The sequence below is a fragment of the Rhipicephalus sanguineus genome, chromosome 11, assembly GCF_013339695.2.
Source record: "Rhipicephalus sanguineus isolate Rsan-2018 chromosome 11, BIME_Rsan_1.4, whole genome shotgun sequence".
Lineage (NCBI taxonomy): Eukaryota > Metazoa > Arthropoda > Arachnida > Ixodida > Ixodidae > Rhipicephalus > Rhipicephalus sanguineus.
In genome coordinates, this window is record NC_051186.1 from 97,527,591 (window position 1) to 97,545,438 (window position 17,848).

The following is a 17,848-nucleotide window of genomic DNA, read 5'->3' on the forward strand; positions in this document are numbered from 1 at the left end:
AAACTTCGGCAAGCCTGCCTAAGGCCCTTTGCTTCTGTTTTTAAAACCTCCACACTGCATCGTGTTTCCATCCACTCACTCCCGCATTTACAATGTATTTTCACTGCAATAAAAGTACGCCCCCAAGTGCCAGATGCCTGTAGCGAGAGAAAGCGCTTTTGGTCTGCACTACCGCGGTTTGATACACGTGTTCAGTGTTTACCTCGCTTAGTAAGGACCAGGAAGCAGCAACAAAGTGTTGTAAGTAAATTTGTCTCATGCAAGCAGGTCCAAAGTAACAAATAGATCCAGTAGCTGCAGTATACCTAGAAAACTGAAAGTGCATTAGTGCCTGAACATAGCATATAAATGTCTTGAGTGCTGGATCGACCGCAAGACTGCCATGCAACAAAGAGTGGTAATATTTATTCCGCTGGTAATGAACGTTATAGGCTACCTATGTGAAGATGTGCTGTCATAATAATGTGTTGGGCATCTGTGGTACCCATGTGCGTGATTACTACATTTGCCCATATGAGCGCCCAATAAAACTCGGCGTTAAACAGATAGCGCTTCGGACATGCTGCTAAAAAAATCCAAGTCTTTTCCCCTTGTATCAGGAGTCCTGACTGGGTGAAGCACACACGTCAAGGTAGGTTCAGGTCTTCCCAAAGCCGCATCACGTCTGTGCCCTTGGTTTTCTCATTGATCCAGCCCTTCATCGCGTCCAAGAGCTCGGGCGTCGTGAAATGGTTCTTCCAGTCGCCAATCTTGCCCTTACGTACGCGGCCCGAACCCTCGTGGGACTCACGTTTGGCAGCGCCTTTCTTCCTGTAGATCTCCATGGACTCGAGCCTCTTCTCCTCAGGAAGCTCCAGCAACGCGTTGACAAAGCTGTCGCATCTGCAGTCGAACACTTGCCGCATGTTTCCCAGGCTGCAGGAATCCAGGATTCTTTGGAAGAGCTTGGGGTCAGCTCGCAGCACGTCTCCGTATTCTTGCTTGCCGAGAAAGTCGGCCATCTTCAACACCCACGACGACGTGTCCTTCTTCAGGTCTTCGTACGTGAAGAAGAGGACGTTGGGATCGTGCCGGTGCTCATACCACGAGAGGAGGTGGTCGAAGTAGTCCCCGTAGGGCACGCGTCCAGCGATGAATGCCTTCACGAATGTCTCGAACGAAACCTCAGTGCAGGTCTTGGGTGTGTGTCCAAGAAGGTAATGGTAGTACGAGACGGCACAGTCGTACGGGTTTCTGGCCACATAGATGTACCTGGTAGGAAGAGAAGTTGCAAAAAATACAGGCAACTCGATGTAGCTCCATTCATAGTATATTCGCTGGAATTTCCACCTGTTTCACTTCTCATGGGCAATAACAAAAATTAAGTATAACATTAAGAAAACATGACACGCGAGCCGCACGGAAATGCTTACGAACCAGCATCCGCTGCCTCGGCGTCCGTACACCAGCAAAGGGAGTTGCATGACAAATGTTTTAAGTTCTTTTGAAAAAAGACACAAGGCTAAATTTCAGTACGGAATAACAATACATAATACAAAGAGCATAATAATACTATGTAGGGTTTAACGTCCCAAAACCACTGTTTGATTATGAGAGACACCGTATTGGAGGGCTCCGGAAATTTCGACCACATGGCGTTTTTAATTGAAGTGTACGGGCCTCAAATATTGTCGCCTTCATCGCACACTCAGCCGCCATGGCCGGGACACGATCTCGCGACCTTCGGGTCAACAGTCGAGCACCATAACCACTAGACCACCATGGCGGGGCTAATAGAAAAAAAAACGTAGAACACCATTCGTGCGTTCGTGGGTGCGTAACAAAAGCGATACATTACCTTTTTAGTGGGCGTGTAGAATTCGCACATCCTACCAAAAGTAACAAGTTAATACTTCACAGGGTAATACTGGACGCTCATCAATATATATCAATATATGTCATGCGATCACTTTTTTCTATTGAAATTCGCCGAGTAGATCCAATGGCTATAACTATTTTTAACAGAATGGCCTGGTAGGACAGTCACAGGTAAGATACGATAAAGGTTCGGTCCTTAACAATAATGCCCTTACACCGAGATTTGTTGTTGTTATTTCAGAGCGTTGCTGGTAAAATAGTGGATAAAAATGTTACCCAATATCAGGTAACGTTAGACAACAGCTTGCCAATAATAATACTACATGAATAAGTAGCGGTAGTCGGAATCCGTCGAATTATCGCATTCCCTGTTGCAGAAAAAGGTGGCAGAGGCCCATAACGACATCTTCAAAATGGCTCGAGAAAGTGGAAATTGATTAATTGAAATTTTGGGCTTCTTCTGTGCGCATTTGTGTAAAAGGCAATATACTTATATTCCCAATTCAACGAACCATAAGTATTCATTTAGGCCTCTGGTCGACTGAAACTGATGGGCAAGTCAAACGTTTTTTTTTGTCTTTTTTACCAACAAATTGTCGGGATAGCCGATACCCATTTTCTTTAACTGGCATCAATAACTGAAGGGAAGCAGATGGATGCCTTAAAAAGGGCCTTCCTATACAGGACGACATTACTTTTTTTCCACTCTAGTAAAATCAATAGCAAAATTGCTAGTATAAGCGGAACACGTTACAGTTCATGGATGTTCAACGAAAACATCCGTTTTCTAAAGCAGCTGTCTCATTCATCAAGCTTTCCGCGCGGGCCTCTGGTTCAATGCACTCATTTTCTTTATTTTCATCGCAAATGCAACTTCCCTTGAAACAGCGTTAACCCTTTCAGCCCTGGATTTTTTTATTTTGGTCGGGGACATTTTTAGTGCGTGTGTTCCTAGTAGTTATGACCTCAGAAGACCACAAACGAAAAATTGAGCCAGTGGTGCAAGTATTATTGGATTTATAGACATGACATCAAATTAGGTCATCAGGGCTCAGCGGTTGTGCAATGACAAAAATGACATCTTTTTAGGGGCGAAACTCCTTAAGGCGGCACCCGTTCGTCCCTCGTAGTCGTCGTCGTCGTAGTAGTAGCAGTAGTAGTAGTCGTAGTCCGTAACAAGTCTTACGCTTTGACCTCCAAGGTGGTGCCGGTGGGAGATTTTCCCTGTGCGTTGTTGAACAATAAAAAATTCGCAGCGTGCGCGTTAACTAAAAGCCGAATTCTTCTGTCTCTCATTCCCCATTAGCAGCCATTGGCATGTTCCAGTAGGAAACGTTAGTAGAAGTAGAAGTGTAAGTGTTAGCTAAAAGCCGACTTCTTCTGTCTCTCATTCCCATTAGTAGCCATTGTTTACCTCCAAGGTAGTGCCTGGTGAGATTTCTCCTGTGCGTGAATAAACAATAAAAATTTTGTTCAAAACGCCGTTGATTGATGAAATAAACCAACGAAAGACGCCAGATGTTTTGTAAAAGCAAAACGAAAGAACGCCAGATGTTTCTAAAGCAAAACGAAAAGACGCCAGCTGCTTAACGAAAGACGCCAGATTTTTCTAAAGCAATGGTTTTCTAAACAATGAAAATTCACAGCGTACATGTAAAATTAAAGTGAGCTGCAAGTCGTCAAAACTCATCGAACCTTTAGTATAAACGCGCCCGATCTCACGTCGGTTGGGCAGAATTCACGGAAGATTCACGGTTTACCGATGAACCTCCGCAGCTTCGCCCACTCATCATCATTCACTCCGTGGATATGCTGTGATTTTTTTACTGTTATTCACTAGAGTACACAAAATGTGAACCACGTCTCATTTTTCAGTGTGATACTCATTGAAACAGCTTCGGTACGTCGATCCGAAAATGCCGCTTTCCCGCCTCAGCTGACCTGCCTCGGCGTCACCCATGACTTCGGTCAAGCTTCTTCTTCTTTGCGGCTCCCAGCACCGCAAGCATGTCACAGTTTTGGTTTCAATCGCAGTGCGGATCATTGAAGAAATATTCCCCCAAGAATGGGCAGTTTTGGTTTCATTTCGGAGGTGCTAGTGAAAATGTTGTGTGATGGTGTCAGTTGACACCGCCAGGGCCGGGAGGGTTAAAGGAAAGCGTTCCCTATATCCGGCCGTATTTTTTCTTTGACGTTCCATTTTTTCCCAATACGATGGGATTTCACGCATATTTCTTAAGTGATTCTGTTCTCTGATGTTACAGCATAATTTCTCTTGGTCACGGAAATATTATGTGTTACGCACCAGGGAGACGATAAAAATTTGAAATAGGTAAAACGGTGTTCTAAGCGCCAAAAACCAGGATGTGATTAGGAGGCGCACCCCAGTGGGAGATTCGGGACTAATTCGAGCCACCAGTGTTTATTTTTTGAAGTATACTTATATGTATGTTCACAAATGTTTTCCCATTTCTCAACGTAGAATTGTAGTTAACGAACCCGCACCCTCCTGATTAGAGCTGGATAACCTCAGCCATTTGGGCACCACGAAGGATAGTCCGAAATATGCAAGAAGTCTTTTTTGTTAGAGAATAAAGATTCTTTGTTAAAATTCTACGACAGTGACCCTGCTGTCGTTTTCGCGCACGAACACTATGTTGAGGCGGAAATAGATGGCCGCAGCTAGAATGATATTGATGAGACGAATGAAGAAAAGCTCGTTAATTAAGCTTTTAAATATTGACTAAAGGGCAGTCATTTATGTTAGAAAGCTGTAGTACGTGCCAAATTATGACATACGCAGTTTTTAGAAATCACGAAATTGACACGCATTTCGAGGTAATCATAATAGAATTTTAAGGGTTACACAGTGGCGTAGCGAGGGAGGAGGGCACACCAGGCCCGTGCCCCCCCCCCTCCATCGAAGTTTTTTTTTTTTTTGCCATAGCATACAGACCTGAAAATGACACTTAACCACCTGCCCCCCCCCCCCCCCCCTCCGAAAAAAATTTCTGCCTACGCCCCTGGGGTGATATCAATCCTCATGGAGCCTGCAGCGCAGAAAACACGGCCTCTCTGTTACGTAGGACCTGAGGTAGTCAAGAGTTCGACGAAAGTTCGTCTGGTCAAGCATTGGATGAGATGATTCACGGTCACTGACCAAGTCGGATGAGATGATCTGACGTTTCGGAACCGCATTTGGTGCGCCGGGATGGGAGCGCCCTCGCTTTCTCAGTATACAGGAAGCCCACACACACAGGTCGTTATCTCAGTTTTAATTCGCATCACCCCATCGGCCATAAGACGTCCGTAGTGTCATCCTTGGTGACACGCGCCGTACGGGTCTGCTCAGACGATGATGCGTTGAAGAAAGAGCTACGTACGATCCATCGGGAGCTAAACCGCAACGGTTATCCTGATCGATTCATCTCGAAAACTGAGAAGCGGATTCTTCAATCCAGCTCACAGAGCAACGTGACTACCTGTGCACGTGCGGCCATACCTTACGTCGAAGGTATCAGCGAGGCACTTTCGCGCGTATTTTCAAAATACGATTTGCGCATTGCTCACGTCCCGACCAGCAAGCTTCGGAACCAGCTCGTCAATGTGTAAGACAGGCTGCCAAGTGAATCGTTTCCAGGTGTTGTGTATAAGATACCGTGCGCTGATTGCCGTGAAGTGTATATTGGCGAAACAAGAAAGTTTTCTCGGCGCATCAAAGAGCACCAACGTGACGTGACTAAAAACAATCACATGACAAACGCCATCGCTGAGCATGCGCATGCACATGATCATACCATTGACTGGGATAACGCCGCCATCATCGCCAAGGAAAAGAACGTGTCGTCACGCCGGCTTCTGGAATCACTGATCATTCAGTCGACGCCAGCTACAATGAACAGGACACCATGAACTATGCCTGCCGTGTACGCATGCTCGTTGCGTCACGTTCTGCCTACATAATCGACAACGACTTCGAGTCCTGCTCAGTGTACAAGGAACCCGTATGCGGTTCCGAAACGTCAGATCATCTCATCCGACTTGGTCAGTGACCGTGAATCATCACGTAGGACCTGAACAGCACGTGACAAGGAAGTGACGACATTTCAACCAAGGTGCGCCGAAGCAGCAGACTACGGACAGGAAAATCGACAAGCATTGTGAAATACACAAGTAGGCAGCTTATTCTTTGGGTGAGATGTGCAGTGCTCATCTGATTCTCTATTAAACTATAAACAGGAGCGAAAAATTATTTCGCCTGTCTGCAAGAAGAAGCGCCGCAGTGGCTGCCGCTGAGTTTTATCCTTGAAAGAGAAAGAAAAGGATCACATCGCAGCTTCCTTGCGCACAGCTGGAAAGAAACAGATGAGCACCAAACACCACACGTAAAAAAAAAAAGGCGATCTGCTTGCGCAAGTGACACGACTTGCAGCTTTTCACGTAAATTTACGGCCAGGACGCGCCTTCATTCAAGTTTTGTCACTTCCTTGTCACGCGTAGTTCCGGTGTGACGTAACAGAGTAGTCGCGTTCCGTGCGCGCCGGGCGCGATCGCTTTCAATATCGCCCTTAAATTCGATGTTGAATATCTCAAATTACGTGCAGCTTTCGTGATTTCTAAAAAATATGGGTACCTATGTCATAAATTGGCACGCACTACAACTTTTTACCATATACAACTGCCCTCAAGTCAATAATTAAAAAGTTTATTAACGAGTTATTGCTAATTAGTCACAACAGTATCTTTTTAGCTGCGAGAAAGTATTACCGCGTCGACATAGTTCGTGTGCGAAAGCGACAGGCGCCTTACAGTCAGAAGACTATTATTTCAAAAAAAGCTGTGTTGTCTAAAAGTGATTTTCTAAATTTATCTTCAGTTTGCTTTTGCAAAACAAACTTTAGAACATTACATATAATACCACAACTGCCCTCTTTCACAGTACTCTTTAGGACTCTATAGAGAATTAATTGCTTTAGCCAACGTAACTTCGATATACCAGTTAACGAGATTGATAAAATTCGACGAAATACCTGGCCTTGTTAGAGTGGCGGCGCATGTTAAACGGCAAGTGCGTCATCAGAGCTCCGGGCTTCGGCATCTTCTTCGGAGCGTCGGCGCCCATGAAATCAAAGTACGGCGCCTGCAGCAGGAAATCGGTCACGTTGTTGGGAGCGTTGCCTCGTGTGAAGATGTTGCACACGATGTACTGAGTCCAGGTTGTACCGCACTTCGGATAGCTGGCAATGAACACGTCATCTTCTCCAGGTTCGTAGTGCATCGCCGCGCGCACGTTTTCCTCGCGAAGGAAATCGTTGACCAGTATGCCGTCGACTTGGATGAGCGAGTCTTCGTTCATTTTGCCCTGAGAATGAAACAAAAGGAAAAAAAAATAGAAGTTGACAACGCTCGCTTCTACTGATCATTGTACGAATTACCAGAACAACGATAGTTACTGCTTAGTAGGCAGGCAAGTAGAGGAGCTTTATATTACTGTGATTTGTCTCAAGGCATGATCCTGTTAAACTAAGGAATATACATAGATAGCTAGCCATTGCAAGGACAAAGTGCACCCTTGCAATTTTTGCAACGCCACCAATCCGGCTGTGCTATAGGCGGAGGAACGTTCCGCAGCCTCATCCGTTCTTTTTTTTTTCAATTTTCGTTTCTGATGAACGCCTTTCACAGATCATTTTCTAAAGCCATGAGTAGCCTTGCACTAGGCTGCGCATAGCGCGCGGGCGCATACACTTGACAATTTCTCCGATGTGCTCCGTTGCTGTTTACTTAAAGATTACTCAAACATACGTTGGAGTAAAGAGCGTAGCAGACGGCGCTCGCTCGATACTGTTAAAAAAAGCGCCAGGCCTGCGCTGAAACCGCAGCACAGTCACAGCGAAAGCTGGAAGAGCGGCGTTTCTAGAGCCGGTTAAGCTCTCTTGGGGCTACAATACAAGTACACTAGAAAGGTACCCACTACGCCATAAATCACAATCTTTGTGAAGTTGGGAAGCACCTACCAAGCCATTATTCGTCATTCTGCGGAGAAGCGAGGCACCAGCTACACGTCTGTAAGGCATTATGTGCACTTTGTGGACGCGACGACTGATGTCGATGAAGAATTATGGCTCAGCCCTTTGTATTGGGTTGGAATCTTTAAACGGCCCACCAGTTATGTAATTTGCATTGGGTGACGCCCGGTCGCTATTTCCCTCTCCCGTCATGCTGTATAGCATACGTTGACGTGGGAGAGAGACGGGGGGGGGGGGGGTGGCGTAGAAGAACTTTACTGAGACCCCCAGGAAATGGATCACGCGCTTATGGGCTTCCTTGGCCACCAATACAAGTGCCCTTGCAAGGAACCCACTACGCTATAAATCTCTGTAATTTTTGAGAAGTAGGGCAGCAGGCACTGTGCCATTTTTCGTCATTCTACGGAGAGCTTTGGTACCTGCTAAACGCATGTAAGGCATTATGCGCACTTTGTTGATGCTGTGCCTGTTGACGATGACGAATTATGTATGGCAGAGCCTTTTGTAATGGGTTGGAAGCATTCAACAACCTACTCGTTGCGCAATTCGCATTGTGTGACGCCTGGTTACATAATTCGCGTTGTGCGACGCTTGGTGCCTATTTTGCTCTTCTACCACGCTATATTGCATATGCTAATGTGGTTCCTTCCCGACATGAAGCCCGTATAGGACCTTTTTGCAAAGCAGTTTCAAGCACCGGCATGGCTCAGAGGTTGAATACTGGGCTCCCACGCAGAGGGCCCAGGTTCGAACCTGGTTCCATCCTGGAATTTTTTTCTTATTTCGTTTTTGTTTCTTATTTCGAGCAATACTGGTTACGGACACCGGCGGCGGCGGCGGCCGCCGGACAACTACGGCGTCAACAACGGCCGGTGAAATGATCGCATAACAGCTTTCGCTGTAAAATGCAAGGGTGTACATCTCGACAAAAACAGAGCGCTGTTGCACAATATTTATCGCTTTTCAATAGGTCCCTCGATTTGCTTATACTGCCTTATAGAATTGGTTTACGATACCTGTGGTACACAGCCATCACCATTTGAGCATTTCATCACATACCTTATCATAACGGATCATATACATTCTCTGCCTAGTATACTGCACACAAAACTATCGCGCCGCGTATTCAGTAATCACTCAAAATATTAATGCCTACTGCAGTCGCTTAAATTAATAGATGAAGTTATAAGATAGATAGTAGCCCGAAAAGCACGAGCGCCTAAATATTTTGAAGTTAAAAAGAGCGGCTCCTCGAAAACTAAAAACATAAAAAGCAAAAGAAGAGTGTAAGAGACTTGCCTTTGTTGCCGATACGAAAATCTCAAACTAAAGAATATACTTGCTGAAAAATTCTTCAAATGCGCGATACTTTGGTACGCATTTGAAGTGTAGTTAAATGAGATATTTCCTCGAGAAATCAATACGGCCTCAAATGGGGTACTCCAGCGCACACGCTGTTCGTCACACGCGAAAGCAGCCGTCGTTTTAATAACGAAGGCCCTGACTGCAAAGCTTTTTCGTTTGCATGAGCCACGTCAGTGAGGAGCGGATGCACAGCTGTCGACCCTCAAATCGAGCGAGTGACGTAAATTCATCCCGGGCATAAAAGCACTTATCCGTTTCCGAATGGTGATGTTCACAACCGCTATTGTGCTAAGCAATATCATGTGACCATATCTCCTTGGCTTTATTAGTGCTTGCTGTGGTGACAAGTATCGAGAGTTGAATCTGGCACATTGCAGCGCAAAAAAACGCAAAACGGACGGAACACGAAAGACGAAGACGAGCGCTGAAAACGTTCCGTCCATTGCGCGTTTTTTTGCGCTGCAGTGTGCCATAATTATGTATTAACAAGCCTAACTCGACACTTTAATTGACAGTTGAGCTCTATTACAGAGGAAATAAAAAGTTGTTCCACGGGGCGCTGCACAAAAAGAAATAGCATACAGGCGAAATATGTAATAATAAAAATATTATCTGAAATTTTTACGTGCCAAAACCACGATATGATTATGAGGCACGGTGTATTGGAGCGCTTCCGAAACTTTCACCATCTGGTGTTCTTTAACGTGCACCGTGCACTGACATCGCACAGTACACGGCCTGCAGCATTTCGCCTCGAATGAAATGCGACGGCCGCCGCAGGGATCGACCCCGCGACCTTCGGGTCAGCAGCCGAGCACCGTAAGCGTTACACCACCGCGGCGGAAGGGTGGTGAGGACTGCCGAAATCGCCGTTTCGCAACATCGGTTTTTGTATTCCGTTGCACATCCCATCGGGTGCAGCTACACCCGCGGCACGCTTGTCATAGTAGGAACACCTCAACTTGCGGCTAGAGTTCAGCGTCAGTTAGTTTCCTTTCCCTTTTTAACACGAAAGTGTTTCATGCCGGGGTCCACCACGGCTCCACTGACGCATTTCCGTCACGGATATGACGTTGTAAAATATAAAGACTAACATATAGCAAAGAAAAATTATAAGAAAAAGTTTCGTCACCGGGAGTCGAACTTACGACCTATCGTTCGCCAGCGCGCAGCGCGACACGACTCCGCCACAGACGGCATGTTCTCTGCTATGCTAACGGCTTTACGTACACGATTTGCCGGTGGCGGTACTCAAAGATCGGCGGTACAGCGTGTTTTCGTTATCAGTAGCGAGATGGCACGAATGGCTCGAAGAGCACGCTTTAAAAGTCGTCCCCCACGCGGATTGGCGCGCGCATCGACAGAGCGTACGTGGTCGCTCGTGCGGGCGCTTATCTCGTGATCTCGGTGGTTTGCACGTCTTTTGCTCTGCCTGCAAGTTTCCGTTGAGAGCACGAAGGTCACCTCGCTCACTGCAGCGGCCGCTTTTCCGAAAGGAGCGCGCTGGTCACACAGAAATAAGTTACAACTGTGACAGTTCGCGCTCATCCTGTGAATGTTCATTCCGCGAGTCCTTTCTGCTTGAACAGCGCATTGCAAGTTTCGAGCGGCTTGCCGTTCTTCGCGTAACATTACAATTTGATGCTGTAGCATTCATTCCTTCGCGCGTGGGGCGAAAGAATGCATAACAAACGCTCAACTACGTCTGTGAAGACACCTTTCACTTTCGTTTTATACCGATTCCTATGACAGAGGGATCAGCCATGTTTTTTTTACTTTACTAGCTTTCAACACTAGCTAAGGGGGGAAGGTGTTTGAGGTTCGAATCGGGGCCGCTCGATGACTCGATTACGCGATGGCAGCGTGAATGAAGAGCCCCCAGCGCGAGACAAGGAGTCCCCCAACAAGACAATCGCACTTGGGGTTTGGCACCACCAACACCAATGGCACAAACACTTTCATGACAGACACGGCAGTGGTAAAACGTACGTCACAACCTACTGCGTCTATACGCGTACATTGAACGTAAAAGTTTTAAGGACCACGAGACACAAGAAAAGGCTGAATATTGCTGCTACTTCGACAGGCAGCCTTGAATTTATATTTCCGGCCCGCTCTGAAACGCGAAACTTCATTTAGCGTTTCTCCTTTAAAAATATTTTAAACACAGTGCCGGAGAAAACATAAGGCCACCTTTCTTGTTTTAAGGTTCTACGAAATAAACAACGCACCATTTGATGCAGGTGAGCGCTGCAGGAATTAGAGACGTGCCAGTAAAACAGATAAAGGTTGATTGTCGTGCAGAGGAAAAATCTAGAGATATATATATATATATAAAGGTTGAGTGAAAGGCAGGGAAATTAACCAGAAGTTTTTCGGTTTGCTACCCTGCACTGGGGAAGGGGTAAGGGGGGATGTAAAGGTAAGGAAGGAAAAAAGAGTAACAAAAAAGAAAAGCGCACACACACTCAAGCACGGGAGCATCATAGTCGTTTAGCGAGGTCGGTTGAGCGAAGAAACTTCAGCAGCGCCTTCGTCGCTTTCTGGTTGGAAGCTAGAACGTTGCGGCACTCCAAAATTGATTGTTCAGAAAGCGGCTGGTCGTCGAGGCGCGCTAGCGTTGCTGAGAGCTGTTGTCTTTGGGAGCAATAGTGAGGACAATGACACAGGACGTGCGCAATGGTTTCCTCGCTGCCACATTGAGCACAGGCAGCACTGTCTGCCATTCCGATTCGGTAAGCAAAGCTGTTCGTGAAAGACACTCCAAGCCACAGGCGGCAAAGGACTGTTGTTTCGGATCGGGATAGTCCGGACGGAATTTGAAGTTGAAGTGACGGATCCAGGCGGTGAAGGCGGGTATGCAGAAAGCCGGACGTATTCCACATTGAATTCGTTAGATCACGTGCGAGCGAGCGAATCTTTGCTGCTGCATCGGTTCGTGATAATGGAATGGCTTCCTGCACGCCACCTTCATGAGCATTCTTTGCAGAATTATCGGCATGTTCGGTGCCGCCGATGCCACAGTGGCCTGGAAGCCACTGAAAAGTTATGTCATGCGCTTTGTCTCTTAATTGCTGATAGATTTGTCTTATTTCCAATACTAGTTGGTCTTGTGCACCACGACGTAAAGCTGACGACAGACACTGCAGGGCTGACTTCGAGTCTGTAAATATGTCGCATTTCAGTGGCGACTGTCCTTGAATCCTTCGAAGTGCACTGCGGAGTGCCGCAAGCTCCACAGCAGTTGACGTAGTCCTATGAGACGCTCTAAAATGATAGGTTTCGGCTTTTTCAGGGAAGATAACAGCTCCTGCAGATCCCTTAGCATTTGTAGAGCCATCCGTGTAAAGTTTAACGTGGTCTGCGTATTCTTCGTGTAGCATCACCAGAGACAGCTGCTTTAAAGCTGGCGACGAGAGATCCACCTTCTTCCGAATCCCTGGCGCTGTCAAACGAAGTTTAGGCTGTTCCAGGCACCAAGGGGGTGTCATGATTCTTTCAGGAGGTGTGTAGCCTGTTGGAAGGCACTCTCGGAAAGTCGAAGTCCTCTTGCAAAAGGAGGCACCGGGCCGGTCTTTTGGAAATAAGGCTAGGTGATGGGCAGGGGCGCGAGCAAGGTGTCTGATGTGTGCCCTAAGCACCTCCCAGGTTATGTGAATGCTAGCAGGGTGATCCTTTGCGATGGCAATGGTCTCCGCTGTTGATGCGCAGCGTGGCAGTCCGAGACAAACTCTGAGTGCCTGACCCTGAAAGCATTTTCGATTGTACGTATGTTGCTTTTACAAGTGTTCGTCAGCACCGGTAGACTGTACCGCATATACCCGAGAAAGAGAGTCCGATATAACTGCAACATAGCGTGCACCGAGTTCTGGACAGCCCTTAACTGATCGTCAAGTTCGTCGCTCTTGATAAGCCGCATCCACTTCTCCCATTCGCGGTCGGGATCGGCGAGAGAGGCGGGGCATCCCGCCATCACGTGCTGATCCCGCCATGACGCCATTCATGATCGCACACTGTCCTTAATTCCAGCTCCGGATAAATTTTACTTACGTTGATAAATTTTACGGTGTCGGGTAGGTACCCGTCTGCAGTAACCGCAGACTGACCGCCTGCGGTCTATTTAATTTTAGGTGTGGCAACGGAAAATGCCTACGCTCCATGTAGTAGTGCTTTGTAATTTCGTTGTACGACAGCAGTGAATCTTTTGTGTCCCCCGAATGGTCATAGACGTCACCTCGAGTTTGACCGACACGGCATGTCAGTCCTCGTGCCCGATCGTTGGCGACCTCGTTGAGGTTCACTCGGGTTTCGTCCACTTGTCCCATATGCGCAGGAAACCATCTGATGGCTGTTTCTGGGATTTCTCGTACCCCACGTTTTCCCTCCGAGGAACTTGAAAAGATGTGAGATGGCTGTCAGGCGCTTCTTAAGACCAGCCACATGGGGACTCCAGCAAAGGTCTCTATCGATGATGACGCCCAGGAATCTGTGAGTCCTGGCGTAACAAACATTTTGCCGATTGATTGATACGGCATATGCTGTCATTGGCTTCCGCGTAAATGCGACCAACGCAGATTTCTCAGGTGAAATCTCGAGGCCTTGTTCACTAAGGTACGCCGATCTTGACATCGCGGCTTTTTGGAGCCTTGCACGCACCTGAGGCCGTGTTACACCTGACGTCCAAACACAGATGTCATCGGCATAAATTGATATATGAACTGAACTCGGTATACGTTCCACGAGTCCGATCAACAGAAGGTTGAATAATGTGGGACTTAAGACGCCACGTTGAGGAACACCACGGTGTGTGTAGTGCTGAGACGTTGGCCCATCATCAGTTTGCACAAAGAATGATCTCATGTGCAGGTAGCAGCCGATCCAACGGTACACTCGACCAACAAGACCAACCGATTCGAGGGCGTCAAGTATGGCTTCATGAGAAACGTTGTCGTATGCTCCTTTTACATCCAAGAAGAGCGCGATGGATAACCGCCTGCTCATTTTCTGCTGTTGGACGTAAGTTACCGGATCAATGACATTGTCAATGGAGCAACGAACGCGTCGAAAGCCGGCCATGGCATTTGGGTATACATTATAGCGTTCAAGGAACCACTCTAGTCTGGCAAGGATCATTCGCTCTATCAGCTTCCCTACACAACTAGCCAGTGCTATTGGGCGGTATGATGCCAGCTCTAGTGGGGATTTCCCAGGTTTTAGAAGCGGGACTAGACGGCTTGTTTTGCATTCTTGTGGGACTTGCCCATCTCGCCAAGATTCGTTGAACACATCTAGCAAAGCTTCTCGTGGCCGCTCATTGAGGTTGCATAACATGCGGTATGATATGCCATCTGGACCAGGTGCCGACGATCGGTTGCATAAGGCGATAGCCGCATTCAGCTCCTCAATCGTGAAAGGAATGTCCATGCGTGTGTCCAATAAAGGATGTGTGAAATCAGCAGCAAGGGCTCCTGTGCAAGTCGAACGGCTCACGACCTTCCTGCAAAACTCTTCAGCTACTTCGATATCCCGTCGATGTTGGAAAAGTGCCAAAGCTTTGAAAGGAAATTGCTGTTTAAGAAATGTACGTATGCCACGCACAGTCCGCCATATCTGTGATAGAGGTTTCCGGGGGTCTAGAGACTCGCAGAACTTCGCCCACCGTTGAGACTCTAATTTATCTAAACGACGCTGAATCTTCTTTTGTAAGCGTCCGGCTGTCCTTAGATCATGAATGGATTTCGTGCGTCGGTACCTTCGTTCGGCCCGTCGACGAATCGCACGAAGTCGTTCCAATTCTGTCAGATTCCGAGTGCCTTGAGGGGCATGTCAGCGTGCGCATCGCAGACTGCGCTGATTCCTTGATCGCTTGCTCTAGACCGGAGGAGAGACCTCTGCGACAAGCTTCTTCGATGTTGGTTTTAAACGCAGACCAATCAATTCTCCTGATTGCGCCTACTGAATGACAGCCAGCGAAGCCTTTGATGTTAAGGTAACAGGGGATATGATCACTGCCATGTGTCTCTATGTCTATAAACCACTTTACAGATGTGGCGAAGCGGCATGACACAAACGTCAAGTCCAAGCAGCTGCTATATGTGGAGCCTCGTAGAAATGTAGGGCTTCCATCGTTAAGTAGCGACAGATCGTGATCAGACACGAACGAAGCCAGTCGCTGACCTTTTGCGCTAACTTTTGAGCTCCCCCAGATAGGGTGGTGGGCATTGAAGTCTCCCGTAATAATCCATGGTGACGTGAACAGCGCGTATAATACACAAGGACGAAGAACCGACGAGGACTAGCGCTGACTTCCAACTGAAATTTATTATCACAAACATGGAGAAACGAGAACAAGTGGGCACACATATTTCTCACCTTGCTTCAGTTCATAATCCACGGACTAGGATTTTGTGCGAGTATGCCATCCAGTATTTTTCTATCAAATCGGGCTGAGGGAGATAAATATACACATACTAATGTAAAGGTGAGGTTTTCCTTCTTGACAGTCAGACAAACATATTGGTTGTCATCGTGAGGTGGCACGGGCTGAATGAGGTACGTCAGCTCGCGAAGAATATAACCAGGACCTTGCTGCTTTCGGTGTAGGTTGAGGACATCATTGATTCATAGCCGGATAGCCTGATTGGGCTTGACAACTTCGGTTCACAGATTACGATTATTGGAAAACGGTTGGAAAATACATACTGGCGAAAATCAGAGATGCGAGATCTAAGTCCTCTGGCGTTTCCACTGTATGATAGTTGCTTGTCTGACTTCTTTGCGGAACGATTGCTGATTTCCTGCCATGGCTCTACGCAAGGGTTGCAAGGACCTGGCTCAGCGCGTCCAAAACTTGCAGACCGCTTCGGGCGGTTGGAGTTCCCAGGCTTCTTAGGAGTTCCGCCATGACAGCGACGAGGGATCGCAGCATCGGAATGATCTGCCGGTCGACCCTTGACATATTATCAACTGCATTAGGCTCGGAGGAAAGTGTAGGGTGAGGATGCCTGGAAGGAGGTACCTTCGCAGGCTGCGTACGCGGAAGCGCAGGCCATTCTTCCGCAGCGTTAGCCTTCTCCGACTCATTTTGCTTCTTGGTTGCAGCTTTGCTTGAGGAAAAATGTAATAAACTGTGGCGCCTACGGGAACTTTTGATGTCTGTGGTTTGTTCACATTCTGAGGCATCGTACATACCCTCTGAAATAAAGTTCCATAATTAAATGCCGAAATATAGCCAATGTATATTTCCCGTTTTTTGAGCGCTTTTAAAATGCAACAGTCGCAAACACCAGCTCAGTGTTTGTTTTAACAAGAAAATAAATGCAGGAAGGCGCATGCCGCTCCTACGATATGAGGAAAATCCGCACTTCCGCTCTATTTATCGAAACGCGTCAGCGAAGAGACACGACCTTAAATCAATATCAGCTGTGCGCTTGCATTTCCGCTGAAATATGAAGTTTTACTGGAACGAATTGCACCTATTTTCCTCCGAACTTCGCCTGTGTTCGAAATGGTATTCCTAAATGAAAAAGAACCTGAAAATTATGAAACTACTCTTATCCGTATAGTACGTGAATGCCACAAGCTAAATTTAGGCCTCACGTTTCTAAAGGCATCAGGTACAATTCATAAATGTTAATAAACTCACACTGTTCTTATCGAATATGAACTGCCTGACATAAACCATTCGTATTCTCTTGCAATCAATACGGCGTCAAAGAATCGAGTATCTTGTGCTGCTATAAACTGCTTTTGCAGGCCATGTATCGTAGGCTTACGCGCCTACGATGAAGCACCCGCACTGCAGACGCTGCTAGAGAACTTCGCCACATCGCGCATAATGCTACGCTGACGCACTGGCATTCTCCGCTAGACATTGCTTGAAAATGCACGGAAGCCCCGCCGCGGTGGTCTAGTGGTTATGGCGCTCGACTGCTGACCCGAAGGTTGCGGGATCGAATCCCGGCCGCGGCGGCTGCATTTTCGATGGAGGAGAAAATGTTTGAGGCCCGTGTACTTAGATTTAGGTGCACGTTAAATAACTCCATGTGGTCGAAATTTCCGGAGCCCTCCACTACGGCGTCTCTCATAATCATAGCGTGGTTTTGGGACGTTAAACTCCAGATATTGTTATTATTAAAATGCGCGGAAAACACGGCCGCACGAGAAATTCGATAAACACAAGACGACGAGCTACGAACAAGTGAAAAATGTTTATTAAGAACGCACATTTATATTAAGCGATCCCGGTAAAACCCGCCGCGAACACCGATAATTAAAGGGGTACTGACACGACTATTTTTAGTTGTCGTTTTTTTGCGTCATATGAAAGGTCAAGCCCTCAAGAGCCCAGAAAATGTAGGGCTAAGCGCGAGTGCGCCCTGAAAAAGTAATTATAGTACGTTTTTAAAAGCTAGTTTCGGTTCCTACTGTACCCTGACGTCACAACACAGGTATGAGCTTCTCGTCGCGTGCTCGCACAATATATAGTGACGTTTCCCCGCACAAGCGGCCATTTTGGAAGTTTTCATGACGTACAAGCGGCCATCTTGGAGGTTTCGGTACCTAACGTCATCACAACTAGCCAGACTGCTGCGTGA

At 47.1% G+C, this 17,848-nt stretch overlaps 2 protein-coding genes across 3 annotated transcripts in view; both read right to left on the bottom strand.

The window, feature by feature from the left end:
• LOC119373314 (sulfotransferase 1C2) overlaps positions 1–17,848 on the bottom strand; it is a 321,565-nt gene that overhangs the window by 183,754 nt on the left and 119,963 nt on the right. The gene's annotated exons all lie outside the window — the stretch shown is intronic.
• LOC119373576 (amine sulfotransferase) lies at positions 392–7,218 on the bottom strand. The gene is made up of 2 exons (XM_037643638.2): positions 6,888–7,218; positions 392–1,251 (listed from the first exon to the last, which is right to left on the bottom strand). Exons 1-2 carry the CDS (start codon positions 7,211–7,213, stop codon positions 627–629), a joined length of 951 nt encoding a protein of 316 aa, XP_037499566.1. The 5' UTR covers positions 7,214–7,218; the 3' UTR covers positions 392–626.